We start from the raw sequence: 14,214 nt of genomic DNA on the forward strand, positions 1-14,214 counted from the left end.
ACCTAGATTTTCTGTGTTGGTCCCAATGGAAGTGAACTTTAGTTTCTACTCAAGGGTGATTTGTTAAATGTATTTTATTTTTATGCCTTTGTTAGACATGGTACATGAATACATTTTCAAATGAAAAGTGGTTATTGGGACTTATGCTCTAGTTCTGAAGTGGAGACAGTCAAAGACGTGCAAGAGTGGTGACTTGAAAAGGCACGTGGGGGAAAGGGCCATTGTGTCCCAGGAGAGCAAGGAGACATTCCCACTGGGCTGGTGGTGCTGCCTGGGCTGGAGTGTGAGAGAAGGAGAACAGGTAAGGGCTGGGTGGGGAGTGGTCTTCAGCAGGAATGGACTGGGGAAACAGACAATGGGTTTCCAAGGTGGAAGATGCAAAGGAAAGACAATAAACTAACTCAAAATGAATAAGAGGTGTGGCCTAAAAAATCCAAAACCAAAATAATTTATTCATAACGATGGCAATCACTTGTCAAGTTTTCTACGACATGCTAAGTACTGTGCCTTCATTTCCTCAGGCATGTATATATAAAGTAATCTAGCCTAAAGGTTAAGGGAAAATTATTTAACCTCTTAGACCTCTTATTCCTCTTATAAAAAGTGGGATTAATTATAGCATTTAGCCAAAGGGCTGTTATAAGGATGGAATGAGATAATGCATGTTAAGTATTTTTGACAGTGACGGGCATGAAGTAAGAACTCAAAGAAAGCTAGCTCTGATCATTATCAAGTAACTCTGCTTGTGGCTCTAGGAGGAAGCTGTGATTCACTTTACAAAAATATCAATTAAACACAGCTTTTTTTTTTTTTTTTTTTTTTTTTTTTTTTTTTTAGGAGTGCGCTGAGACCTGAAAACTGAGGTTCATTGGAAATTTCTGGATTTTTTCTCCCTGGAAGTTACTACTTCTCAGGTAAGAGTAAATAATGAAAATGCCTTTTTCATCACAGAGAGATGCTACACAAAAGGCGAATATTGTTACTGATAGCACCCCATCTAAAGTGGAGATTCTGTGGATGAGAAATAAGAATAGGATATGAGAAAAATCTTGGCTCTGTGGAGGTTGGCCTAAGTACATGAAGACATAACTCTCAGTTTAACAGATCCCATTTGAAAGATGCATTTGTCAAACACACTGCTTGTCATTTAGGACAAAGGATACAGAAGGAACAGAAATCTAAATATCTTCAGAGGGAACATTTTTTCTTGTTAGACTATGTATATAGGGTACAGCTAAAAGCCTTTATAATGATAGTGCTGGGGAAGAGAGCCTCTACACGCACGTTAAGTTATGTACTTTCTCTCTGGCTGTATGATTGCAGTGATTTGTGGGACAAGGTTTGATCCATGGTGTTTCCAAATCCATCTTGTAATGAGTCAAACTTAGCACCTGCTTCTGCTCTGTAAGCATGTCAAAGCTTAAGATGGTGTTAAAACATTATATTTAATTTACTAGGATATACGATTATAAAGAGGAAAACTATGTCCCTGTAAGAGACTGGCAGATTAAAGGGAGAGAACATGCCTTTCTTCCATTTTGAGAAGAAGTAGAATTAATTCCAACAGAAAGAAGGGCAGTTGAATGGGGAGGGAATGAAGAAAACTAGTTATACGAGGTAGAGGTAAAGTAATGAGATAACTTTTAAGCACACATCAAGTCAGTATTTGAATTGGTTCTGTCCTTCAAAATTACCTTGAAAGCACATATCTGTATTCCAGGGACACTGCCACTGCTCAAAACATCATGGGCACTACTCATGGAGATTTTTCTTGTTACTCTTTATAGTATGGTTTGATATCCTAGTTGGTTAATAACACTTCAAAATGATGATGGACTGTGGCATTATTTCTATCCCTTCGCCTGTTTATAAATGGATGTAAGAAATACCATTCAATGGATCAATGTCTCCCTATCATCAACTTTTATATACCGATGGCATATGTTCTGAGCCCTCACGGAAAGACTACTAGGTGGTGGCAGCACTGTGAATATAGCTCTTCACTCTCATGTGCTCAGGTCTAGCTCTCTCTACTCACAAGGATTAGGGAACACAATTAAGATCAAAGTCTTTCATATAAAGTGATTCTGACAGAACAGTGACCAGAGACAATGAGAGCACAGGTACAAGGCAAGTCCCTAAAGAAAATTCCTTGTCGTAAGAGTAGCAAATGCTGCTTGGGTTCATCTGATGGGACATAGGTGTTGCTTTGATATACAGAACACTTTGCAGTGGTACTTATTGTAATGTGACTTAATCTGTTTTGTTAGATGGAACATAGGGAGAATGTTAGCTAGATTCCAACAAGTGAAATTCTCTGTTAATTCAGCTAGGATTTGGAAATGTATGCAATGTCTCTCAGCACGTCATTCTGTAAATACATATTTATTGTGCATATGATGTGTTAGTCATGGTTCTAGATGCTCAAGGAACAGTGATATGTAAGATAGATTTGATCCCTGTCTTGTTAGTGTGTATATTTAGGTACTTAAAACAACAACAACAACAACAAACAGATAGTAAAGAATAGCAAGTTATTATAGGGATATTTCAGGAGCCATGAGAAAATATTGTAGGTATACTATTTAGAAGTCTTTAAAAAGTGAAGGAAGAGTGGTAGTTAGGGAGAAGGAAAGTAGAGGAAGAAAATTTCCAGTAGAGAGAATGGAAGGTGCAAACATCTGTAAGAATCTAACAAGGCACAACTGAATTCAAAGAAGTGTCTAGAACCTAGGAGCAGTTTAGAGCTAATCTGTAAACCCTAATAAAGTTGCTTCAAAAAACTTTGTGATGTATGCAGTGTGATGTAATGTTGGGGAACCTAGGAGTGGAGGAGATTTGAGACAGCATTGGGAATAGTTTCTGTCCTTCAAGGTCCAGGGTTGGGGAGCTGTTCAGGACTTTTGTGCTGAATAGCTAAAGCCAGGACCTGCCTAAGGAAGGATGCTTCCTTATAAGGTGTTAATGGCTACCTCAGGGTGGGGAGAAAGAGAGTTGGTCTTTGTCTTTTATCCATTTCCCTTCTCTTTCCCTTACATATTTCCTTCTACCTCTCCCTCTTCCCATTTTCATTTTCTGGCAATCTGGCAGCTATAGATCACTCTCCCTGGGAGGAAAAGGAAGAATGTGTTTCTTGCTCCTCCTCCATCAGTGACTTCTCTTTAAAAGAAGTCTACCTAGCATTGACGGTAGAAGATTCAGAAGAACACTCACCCCTGTCTTAGGGTTGCATGGGTAGTTATTATTGCTAAATTGGCCAACCCAGCCTATTCTGCGGCATTAGGTGGGGAGATACTTTTTGTCATTTTATAGTTACCATTAGTGTTATCACTGACTGAGCACCTACTGTAAGCCAGACAGTTTACCAACTGCTTTACTTCCCTAAGCTTCAGAGGTAAATTTTATTATGTCTGTTTTATAGAACATGGTTTAATTTGGAAGATCAGTGATTAAGACTTGTGCTCTTTTTTTCAATCAGTTATCTCAGACTACCTGAGGGATGATGATGGAAGATGTGGGAAATAAAATTCATTGATACTTACTATATATAGATGCTTTTAACAGTTGTTTTATTTAGTTTCATAACAATCTTATGAAGTTGTACTGCTACTATACTTACCTTACACATGTAGGCAACAAGGCCCAGAGAGGTTCAGTGATTGGTTGGGGACACATCACTAGTGAGTGGCCGGGACAGGTTTAAACTTGGGACTATCTGATACTGAAATCTATGCTCTTTCATCCACAGTGCTGTTTTAGTTTTATGGGCTAGTCACATCTACTGGTAAGTGATTTTAGCAACTGAAAACTGCCGTGCCCATTCTCCTGCAGTTCCATTTTCCTCTGGGTCTTGATACCTTCTATATCATCTCTAGCCCTGGGTGGAGGGAGTAGCTTCCCACATTAGAGCATGTCAGTGGTGGGCATGATCCCAGTAAGTAGGGGCACTCATGTGTTCTGTAATTGCACATTTATTAGGTCACAAGGCATCATCAAACCATGCTGGCCTTTGTCTGAATTCCCACTGGACAGTTTGGTCTCAGTATCAATATTGGAAATGTCAGTCTGGTAAACAGCCTTTAACAGGGAGGATGGAGGCTGAGAACAAAGTCTCCTTCAAACGAAACTCTAGGGGATGGGAGTGAATGGAGTCAACATCTTACTTGCTCTAAATCCCCTGGAGTGGTTATGAAAGAGAGAGGACTTGCTAGAGTGAGGAGGAAAAAAAAGCCCTTTGATTCATCTGAATTAATTTAGCATCTCCCAGGAGGGAGGGCTCTGGCATTATCCTCCTGTTCTCCATCCCCTTCACGCAACCCCACAATCCCGAAGGACAAAAGACTAGTCTATGGTAGGGAGTGCCCACACTGCCCCTTCTTCCACTTTAATTAAATCCATTTGTCCTGAGGGCAGCACTGCACCTCAGGATGCCCAAAGGCTTTGATCTCTAACCCACATCTGAAGGAGTGGGAAGCTGGTGCTCAGTGAGGACAATCACTTCTTCCCATGACAGCAGAGTTCATGTTACGAGCTCTTGGAAACAGCAGACTGTGAAGTTTGGGTGAAGAATTTGAGACCCAACTTTATACTTACAAAGCTGCAGGCCAACTGGCATCACCCTTGTCTTGCCTTAAGCCATTTGTCCTCATTTTTCAAAGGTGGATCCATGAGGATGGTAATTTGAATGGGTTTTAAACGTCTAAATGCAGAGGCTGCGCTGGATTGCTGGGTTTGACATTTAGCCTATTAAAGGTGGTTTTCCCCCTCCAGAGCCATATATCTGCCCCCTTTATAGAAAAAAACTCCCACCATCTGCCCTCTGCCTTACTTGATCTGGAACAGATCAGTGCACCAATCATGGAGGACTCAGTATGCTGCATCAGGGAGTCATGTGAGCTGCTGTGCTGGGCCAGGCACTGCTTGTCCCAGGCTGACTGCAGGTGGCAGACTGAGGCCATCCTGGGTAGACAAGTGGCCGCTGATCTCAGTGGTTATGGCTCCATTTTAGAGCCACATGGAGTAGTCAATGATCTTCTAGTCCAACCCTCTCAGTTTAAAGTTGAGGAAACTGAGACCCAGAGGTTCAAGGTCACAAAGCCACTATTGATAGAAATCAAATAGGAGCCAGGACCTCTGGGAGAAGCCCTCCTCTATTTACTGAAGAATTTGTCATCTCCCTCATCTACCTGCATCAGTGACCTGACTCCACAAAGCCTCGGACTTGGACTGACCTGAGCACCAGTCCTCATGCTGAGGTCAACTTGCTGGTGTGGTAACTCTTTGGTTCCCAATGAGAATCTTGTGAAAGGTCAGGAATAAGGAACATGATAAGGTCTGTATTACCTATGCCAAAGACTGTGTTGCTCATAAGGGATAAATATAGTGTCAAATGGGAAAGTAAGGCAAATGCGTTAATTAAGAGAAAATGTGATATACCTATAAAGTGTGATTATTATTTGGCAGTAATGTAAGTTGTTCAGTTTTATTTCTTCCTGCTACAGACACTGGAGGCAGCCAATCCGGCCAGGCCAGAGATGCAAGAGGTGAGTGCTCATTCGCATGGAAATCCCACAGAGAAACTCAGTGCTCCCTACAAGTCTACAAAAGTGTGTGTGTATGTGTGTATGTATGCATGTGTACATATTTGTATGTATGCCCATGTATGTGTTCATGTGCATGTGTATCTTGGGTAGAAGGGATGGGGGGAGGGAAGACATGACCCCTTTCTGTATTTTGGCTGACAGAGGAAGAGAGTGACAGGAATGGGTGGAGGCTCACCTGTCAGTCACATCGAGAAGAGGCAGCACTGTCCACTGCCACAGGCTCAAGCCTTCATTGGTGGCAACATGCCAGACCTTTCTGCTTTGTTCCTTCCCAGTTTTGTTCTCCACCAGCACCAAGGAGACATTTCCCTGCAAGACTCCACGGATGAGCCAGGACATTCGGAGCTGTAAGGGAGAGAAGAGCCAGAGGAGAGCTGTTAATATTAAAAGGAAGCCTCAGGTCCCCTTCCTGGAATTCTCAAAGGTGTTGGAGACTCAGCCAAGTTGTGCCCAGTAAGGAAAGCGGGTGGCTCTCTGATTTTGCTCAGTCTCCCAAGATGGCTTTCATGAAGGTTCAAGGAGCAGGGGCAACAATGGACAATTTTGGAATTTTTTCAGATTGATCCTATACTTCACAGGATTCTGTGTCGGAGCTGATATTAAGATCCATGGGATAGTAAAGGAACTTCTTAAAGTGGATCCAAAGATTCTTGTCTGTGGCCCCAATTCACTTTGTGACTTTTGGACAAGTGATTTTATGACCCAATTTCTTTAATGCTTTGGGTAGCATAGATTTTTATTCCCCCCTAACCTCAGACTCTAATAATCTTATTTGAACGATACCATACCATGTGTTAGCTAACTGGGGATGCTATGACTTGCTACCTGTGGACACTGGTAGGCAAAGGTGAGATAAAAATCTCATATCGAGGTACTTCCATACGCTTGTCTTTCAGAATGAGGATATCCATTTTGACAAAAGGAAGCTACAATCATGTTTTTTCATTGTGGCTTGATTAAAGGTTCCGATGGCATTGTTCCCTAGACATACGAAAGGGACTACAGCTGATAATTCTAAAAGACTTTAAGGGAAGTCATGCCCAGAATCAGTATATCCAATAAACAAGATCTCTGGTCTTTGTGTTTGATAGAAACAGTCTGTAAACAACATTTAAAACTTAGGACAACTAAAGCATATAGTTGCCCCAAATATTCCTGTTCAGAACCTATAATCAAAAGAATGGCTATTGTGGAAAACTAGCATTTTCATCTGCTTTGGTACCCCCTTTTCTTTTATTCTTGTTGTTTGAAGACTTGCTTTTCTGTAAGTCACCATTCCTTTTTCTCCCGGTCCCTGAGCTCAAAGTTTCCTCATAATTTGATCAAGAATGTCACATACCATGAACTTTCCACTTTGTTGCACATGACCTCTTCACTAACAAGGTCACACCTGGCACTGGTTTGCCCAGGTGCTGTTCTACTTATCTGAGGCAGGTAAGCCTGGTCTATAACCATAACCTCTTCCCTTAGACCTTTCCCATTTCCCAAATCCAGTGTAGCAAAAATACTTGTCACCAATGAGCACTCCAAGGATAATTTAACAAATCTGTTAACTGTTTTTTTTTTTTTTTCTGACCTCACTTGGTTTCCTTGTGTAGTCTGGATGCCATGGCTAGAAATTTTAATCCTACCAGTGCCAACTAACCTCTCTCAGCCCTTAGCCCATGCCCTTCAGTGCCTAACTTGGGATGTTGCTTGCCATGTCCTTTCTCTCCTTTTGCTCCCTGGCCACAGAATATTGCTGATTTGGACTTTTGTGAAATCACAGTGTTGCCCTGGACTGTTGTTGGTACTTACTCATTCCACTGTGGATTTCCATGGTTGATTTCTGAACGCACAGAGCACAGTGGGTGTTTCAAACTCTTCCTCAAACACTAAGGCTGTTATCTCTTGGTCCCTAACTCTCCTGACTATTGTTTTGATTCTTACTTTACTGATAAAGATTTACTATATTAGGTGAAATCTCCTTCAGCCCCTCTGCTTTCCTCTCTTCCTTCCTTTCTTTTTCTTCCTTCCCTCCCTCCCTCCCTCCTCTTCCTCCCCCTCTTCCTTCTCCTTTTCCCTTTCTCCTTCTTCATGTAGGTTTTTCTTTATCCACCTTCCTTCTTCTTTCCCTGTCTTAGCAGAAGATGTATCCTTCATTTTCTTCTACGTTAGTCCCTCATGTTTCTACCTCCTCCTGGTCTTTGTTCCTCCATCCAGCATCTTCAGACTCTTTCTGCGTTCTGGCCCTTCTGTCTACAAATAATATCAGCTTTCATCTGCCCCAGAAAAATATCCTTTATTTGATCCTGCTAGCTCTTCTGACTTGCAACCTATTTCTGCACCTCCATTCAGATGTTAACATTGTGGATAACTGGCATGTAACTGCTTTTATTTCCTTGTTGCCCATTCTTTCTTTAAATTCTTTTAACCTGACTTCTGTTCTCATTACTCTGACAAAGTAGCATCCACGGTGTCCTTTATCACTTATTCTTTCAACTCTCTCCCTGGTCTCTCAAAGTGCCTCTCCCTTTACTTTCTCCCTTCTAAATTCTTTTGTGTATCTCAAGCATGTCTTCCTGTTTACCACTGCCATCTGTGACTCTTCAGTGCTTTCTCACTCCCTAGCAATTAATATCAAGGCATTCGTGTTCCTCTATAATCTAAGAAAATAAGCTTTTTAGGCATTCAGTGAATATGTATTCAGTACTTACAGAGTCACATGTATCCTCTACCCGAGAATGGTCTAAGAGTTTGAGTTAGAAAGATCTGGATTCAAAAACTGTTCTTGTCACTTTGGTTCTTTTGCAGCTCAGTTCCGTATTCTCCAAGATGAGAATAGGTCTATTAGGATTATAGTGGCAACTTAATGAGAGATGACAAATAGTTTAACAAAATGGTGAAAAGCCATTTTGGCTGAAGCACGGAGGCCACAGATACCATACTTCAAAGGAACATCTGAGAGCACAATGATGCAGGACTTCTGTGAGGGGTGGATGAAAACAGGTCACACAATTCTTAATCTCTTTGGATTTTTAAAAAAGTTGGTGATTGACTATGAGGAGAGAGTTTTTAGAGTGTGCTTTTGTATATCATGAGTTCCATAGCACTTTACCCTCCTGCAGAGAAGGGTCCCTCTTCATCCCAAGTCGAGAGAGAGAGAGAGAGCAATTTTAATGATACCCCCTAATATCATCAATTAATTCCCTGCAATTTAGGAAGCTCAACAGAACACTGTCTAACTCCAACCTGGAAAATCCAAAGTATGAACAAGGGGCTGGTTGGCTGCTCTGGTAGCAGAACAAAGGTAAAGTGGAAGCATTGAATGGCCTGCATTCCCGGAGTTTGACGGTATACAACATGTGTGAACATCGCACGTAGACTAGAGTGAGCCATGTACATGGGAGCCCACGTGGGTCATTTTAGATCTTTTCCAAGGGGGCTTCTTGAAGGGGTAAATAGAACTCAGAAGAAAGAAGTTACAGGCATCTCAAGAGGCCAAAGGACAGAGGAAAGAGTAAGTGACCACCAGGGATGCTACATAGTCCCTCATCAAGGTGAAAGATTCCCAGCCATAGTGGAAGGCATGAGGAGAAAGGTAAATCTCCCAAGAAAGCACAAAAGTGCCCCCTGTGAAAACCAGTAGGCACTAAACATTGGTCACACCCAGAGAATATCAGTGCCAGATCACCACAACAGTTCTGGTCGTGTAAGAGTTTTCTTGTTCCCCTTAATCTCTTTTCCTTTCCCTGTCCTTGAGATCTTCAAGTATCACAATTAAGCCAGAAGACTAAAGAGGAGGAGAACTGAGTGAGTAAGGAGAGAGAGACATCAAAGACCCTCTCCCCAGTCTCAGTCTTCTCCCCTGCAATAGGGCCAAGCATGGCAGGGAAAGAAAGAAGCCCTAACTTTATTTTTAGTTTTTTAAATTAATTTTTAAAAAATCTTGTTTATTTATGAAAGAAAGAGAGAGAGAAAGAGCAAAGCAGGGGTGAGGGACAGAGGGAGAGAGAGAAGCAGAATCCTCACTGAATGGGGAACCCGAAGCAGGGCTCGATCCCAGAACCCTGGGATCATGACATGAGCCTAAGGCAGACCTTTAACTCACTGAGCCACCCAGGTGCCCCAAGAAGCCCTAACTTTAAAGCAAGTTTGAAGTTCTGACCATATGGGCATTTTGGCTTCTAAATAAGCCTTTGCATTGTGTTTTGAAGTGACTAGAAAACTGTATTACCTTGGAGCAACCAGATGAGTAGTTTTCCCCCAGTAGTCTACACATTTTTCAAAAGCCTTCGTGCTTTTGATCCTTCCATTTCCTCTACCTCTTCTATCCTTCTCGCCACTTAAGAAACCATTCACTAATTTTCAGGGAAACTTTTCTTATCATCTGTCTCAGAAATGACTTTCCCCTCTTCTGAAATGTAATGCTTGAGGCTACTGGGATCATCATAGGACATAGTTCAGCTGCCTTGTCTTCCTTCCATCCTCCTCGGACCACAGGTTCCTTCAAGGCAGGGACTGTCTTATCTTGTCTTCATAGTCATTGTCAAGTGAGGGCACATGAGGGCACATGAGGGGCTGATCAGTGTCAGAATATATAAAGATGGATACACTTCCAGGAAGAGCTTCCTGTCTTTACCAGGTCCTCTTTCATGGACAGAAACCAACCTGACACCTGTGAAGTTCCTTAGCACTTTCCTGCATTCTAGGGGTTGGGTTATAGGGAAGGAAAGAGGATCCATGCATCTTGCAGCTAACTGGCTATGGTTGAAATGGCCCAGGTCTCAGCTATTGTTAGGAAACTTTCAGTCTGAAGTAGATTCTGCTAGTGGTATGAGCATGTCAGTGAGATGTAGCCATCACATCAACAGTAGGGCCACTGGCTATCTGACTGTTGAGCTTTCTCCACTTTCCTGCACTATATTTTAGGCCAAAAGGCCTGGGAAGTGAGAACAGTACTGGGTGCCAAGGGAGGGCATCCCTAGCTCCTGAGGTCTACCAGGATCCCTCTTGAAATCAGTCCTTGAGATGATCATCTATTCATTCAAAAAATATTTACACATATCTACTCTGTACTGCATTTACATATATCTTCTCTGTCTTCATGAAGCTTATCATCTAGCCAGGAAGTCTGAATTTAAATGAGTAACTGCAATGGTACTGCACGTAGCAAAAAGGGAAGTAAATAAAGCCACTTGACAGTGAAGACATAAAACATCTGATAGTCAAATCAAAGGCCACCTGGTTAGCTCAATATGTTGAGCATCTGATTCTTGATTTCAGCTCAGATTGTGATCTCAGGGTCCTGGGATCAGGCCCTGAGCTGGGCTACCCGCTCAGTGGGGAGTCTGCTTGTTTCCCTCTTCCTCTTCCCCTCTCCCTGCTTGCTCTCTCTCTCTCTCAAACAAACAAACAAATAAATAAATATTTTTTTAAAAAAAAGACAGTCAAGTCAAGGCACTTGACATGGCAGTCAGAACTTGGGTCAAGATGACCACTTAATCCAACTCTTCAGAACTATGGATAAATAGGAGAATGAAAAATTTGGCTTTCCTTTCATCTTACAATATCACCACCTAAGTTTACAGCAGAAAACACGTATCTACAGCTACAATTCAAGTCAAGGCATGCACTGTCTAAGTTTCAGCAAAGTCTATCTCTAGAAACAGATGCAAAAGGTTTAGAATGAGATCACAAACTGGCAGCCAGTGAAGGGCTAGCAAGGTACGTGCCAAGTACTTGCCAAGCAAGTGCCATTCACTTTTATTTCACCCACTGAGTGTGTAGTAAGGAGATGTATCTAGATGATACAATTCTTCCTCAGATGTAAGCAGTCTAGAACCTCTGGTCTTTCACTTGGCATACTTCTCACCTGTAGTTATCCCCAGTCATTCCAGATTTATCTGTAAAAGTCAGTCACCACTTTGCTGCTCAGAGTGTGATGTTCAGGATAGTGTCACGGGTGTTACCTGGAGCTTGTGGGAGAGGCAGCATCTCTGGTCTGATCCTGGACTCAGTGCATCAGAATCTGCAGAGAAGCAGCCTCTAGGCGCTTGCCCCTGTGCTCCTATGACTCATCCCACTTCCTTTCCGGAATTCCCTGGAAGCAATTGCCCTCCACATGGATATTCATTCTTGGGTGGCTTATCAGTCTATCTTGTTTCCTTGCCTGTTGACAATGGGATAACCTGGGGTTTGTGCTCCAATATCAAAGTAACTGAATTGTGTGGCTTTAAGCCAAGCACTTATCCCCTCTGAGTTTCCATTTTCTTATGATAATAGCCATAACCTTCCAGTCCACCTTAAAATGTGGTTCTACCGACATAAGGAATGTGGAAGTAGAGCCCACCTGTGGTGAATGAAATGGTGATACCAGTGGCTTTCAAATGGACTGTAAATTAGAATCACCTGGAGAGTTTACCCAACTGCTAGAGTCTGAGTTCCCACCCCAGAGATCCTGATTTCATTGGTCTTGGGTAGGTCCTGGGCATCAGCAGTTTTCAGATCTCTCCAGGTGGTTCTAAAGCACATCCTAGGTGGAGACCCCTGGGGACATGGGGCTACTTAAGGCCAGAAGTAGCTTGGCCTTCTCAGTGAGGGGTCCATTCTTATCTGGGACTTCTAGCAGGAGGTAATTCTTAATCACTAAAAAATGGCTTAACACATGCCCACCATCACCAAGGTGTGCAAAGAGTGGTTTCCTGCAAGGGGGAGGACACAGACCCCAGCAGAGGTCCTTCATGTGGCTGCCATGTCATCCCTAGGCCAAGAAAGAGGACAGCCCCGAGGGTGAGCAGGGATGACCTAGCGATGCAAACGGGACCAGAACCATCCTCATGGACCTACAGGGTCAGGTTCTTACCAATTTCTTTATTAGAAGATCTCAAGTACTGATGCCAATTCTTTCTGAATATCCCTTATTCATTATTTGTATCTAAGTGTGTAGAGTGACTCTTTGTGGTTTCTAGGGCAGACTGTATGCTCAAGGCCCTCTCCAAGACTTCCATTTTCCTTATAAATACAGTCCCAGATAAAAGAACCCCTCTGATACCATTATATGCCAGGTAGACCTTGCTTGATACTGACAGTTAAGGATCAGGTACTCAGAGTGGGCAAAAAAACACTGCTGGAATTTGATCTTACTAAGACCAGTTTCTATCTGAGGTCCTATAGGATAATTTGTTAACTGACTGTTACATAAGCTGTCTCATTTTCTACTCACAACACTCCTTCCTGTGGGTATGATCAAGCCCATTTCTCAGATGTGGCATATGAAGCTTAGGTAGGTGAAGTCACCTGTGGTCGCTGAGCCCATGTGCTGCAGACTTGGATACCATGCTATGGTCTGCGTACCGTTTCCTACCATACTGATAGGGCTCGTACATGTAATATGTTTTGATGATACTTAAATCTTTGGGAGGTGTATTGTGAAGGTTTTCCAGATCCTTCTTTCTCCAGGTGTGGTCTATAAACCAGCAATATTGGCATGACCTGGGAGTTCAGTAGAAATGTAGGGTCTCAAGTCCCACCCCAGGCCTGCCAAGTCAGAATTCATATTCTAACAAGATCATAGCTCACAAATACCTTCGTAACAGAGGAATTAGGGAGATAGAGGGCTTTAAAACCATTTGCAACCTTTGTCTCTGCCAGACAATGAGTCGTCATATGTGTGTGTATGGAAACACATGTGTGTTTCCATACACACACACATATAGTGTTTCCACACACACACACACGTGTTTCCATACACACACACACACACACACACACATATATGACAAATGTATTCACACAAATATGAGACATCTTCTAAAAATTCTAAATAATGTTTGTGAGAAATACCATTTGTTGGAGGCTGTAACAATAAAAATGTTGATCCTTCTAGACACGTCCTAGTAGATATAGGTTATAAATGAGAGCTTTTGACTAATAAACTCTTTGATATGCAGACAGCAAATGAGACAAGTGAGAAGAGACAACGCCAGGAACACGCTACCAGCAATTATATTTTCTGGCTCTAGCAGACCCTTTCACAAGGGCCTTCCCCGCTCCCCCCGACTCAGTGGGTCTTGATAGACTTTCCAATTACGTGCTACCAGTGTTTGTCATTTTATTAATTAAAGTTCTGTATGTAAGGCAAGAGCAGCATTGTGGCTAGGGCTAATGCTATTATTTCTCTCATGGCCCTTTCCTCCTCCAGAGGTAATTACTGCAATTTTATGTCGAGAATATGCCTCGTGTTTGCTATGCATACCTCGTGGTAACTTTACAACAATCTCTTGAACCCATTAAAGAAAAATATCAGCGTGGAATTTAGGCTGAGGTTGGACAAAAGAGACTCTGTGGTATCAAATAATGTCCATTCTGTGGGCAGCACCCCCAAATGTAGGTCATGCCATGAGGGGGAAGGAGTGCCCTTTGTTCCTCTTTCTGAAGGGCTGCGTGACTTCCTGCAGGACAGACAAAGCCAGGATGCATGCTCCAGTGTCTAGGTCACTGCAAAAGAAGGAAATGCTTTTAACAGAGAGGGAGATGCTCAAAGATGAGCTTGCTTGGGGTGGTGGTGTGTGTTCTCCCGATGTTCCCCAGCAGTCCAGTCCATCCAGCAGTGACTGGGAAGCCAAGATCG

At 42.5% G+C, this 14,214-nt stretch overlaps 1 protein-coding gene across 1 annotated transcript in view; it reads right to left on the bottom strand.

Annotated features, from left to right (window-relative positions):
• The window catches only part of ALK (ALK receptor tyrosine kinase), a 673,357-nt gene that overhangs the window by 87,884 nt on the left and 571,259 nt on the right, over positions 1–14,214 (bottom strand). Inside the window, exon 9 of the mRNA XM_059405373.1 lies at positions 5,779–5,948. Coding sequence (XP_059261356.1) covers positions 5,779–5,948 — 170 coding nt within the window. The remainder of the gene's footprint in view (positions 1–5,778; positions 5,949–14,214) is intronic.

This window comes from Mustela nigripes, chromosome 7, assembly GCF_022355385.1.
Source record: "Mustela nigripes isolate SB6536 chromosome 7, MUSNIG.SB6536, whole genome shotgun sequence".
Lineage (NCBI taxonomy): Eukaryota > Metazoa > Chordata > Mammalia > Carnivora > Mustelidae > Mustela > Mustela nigripes.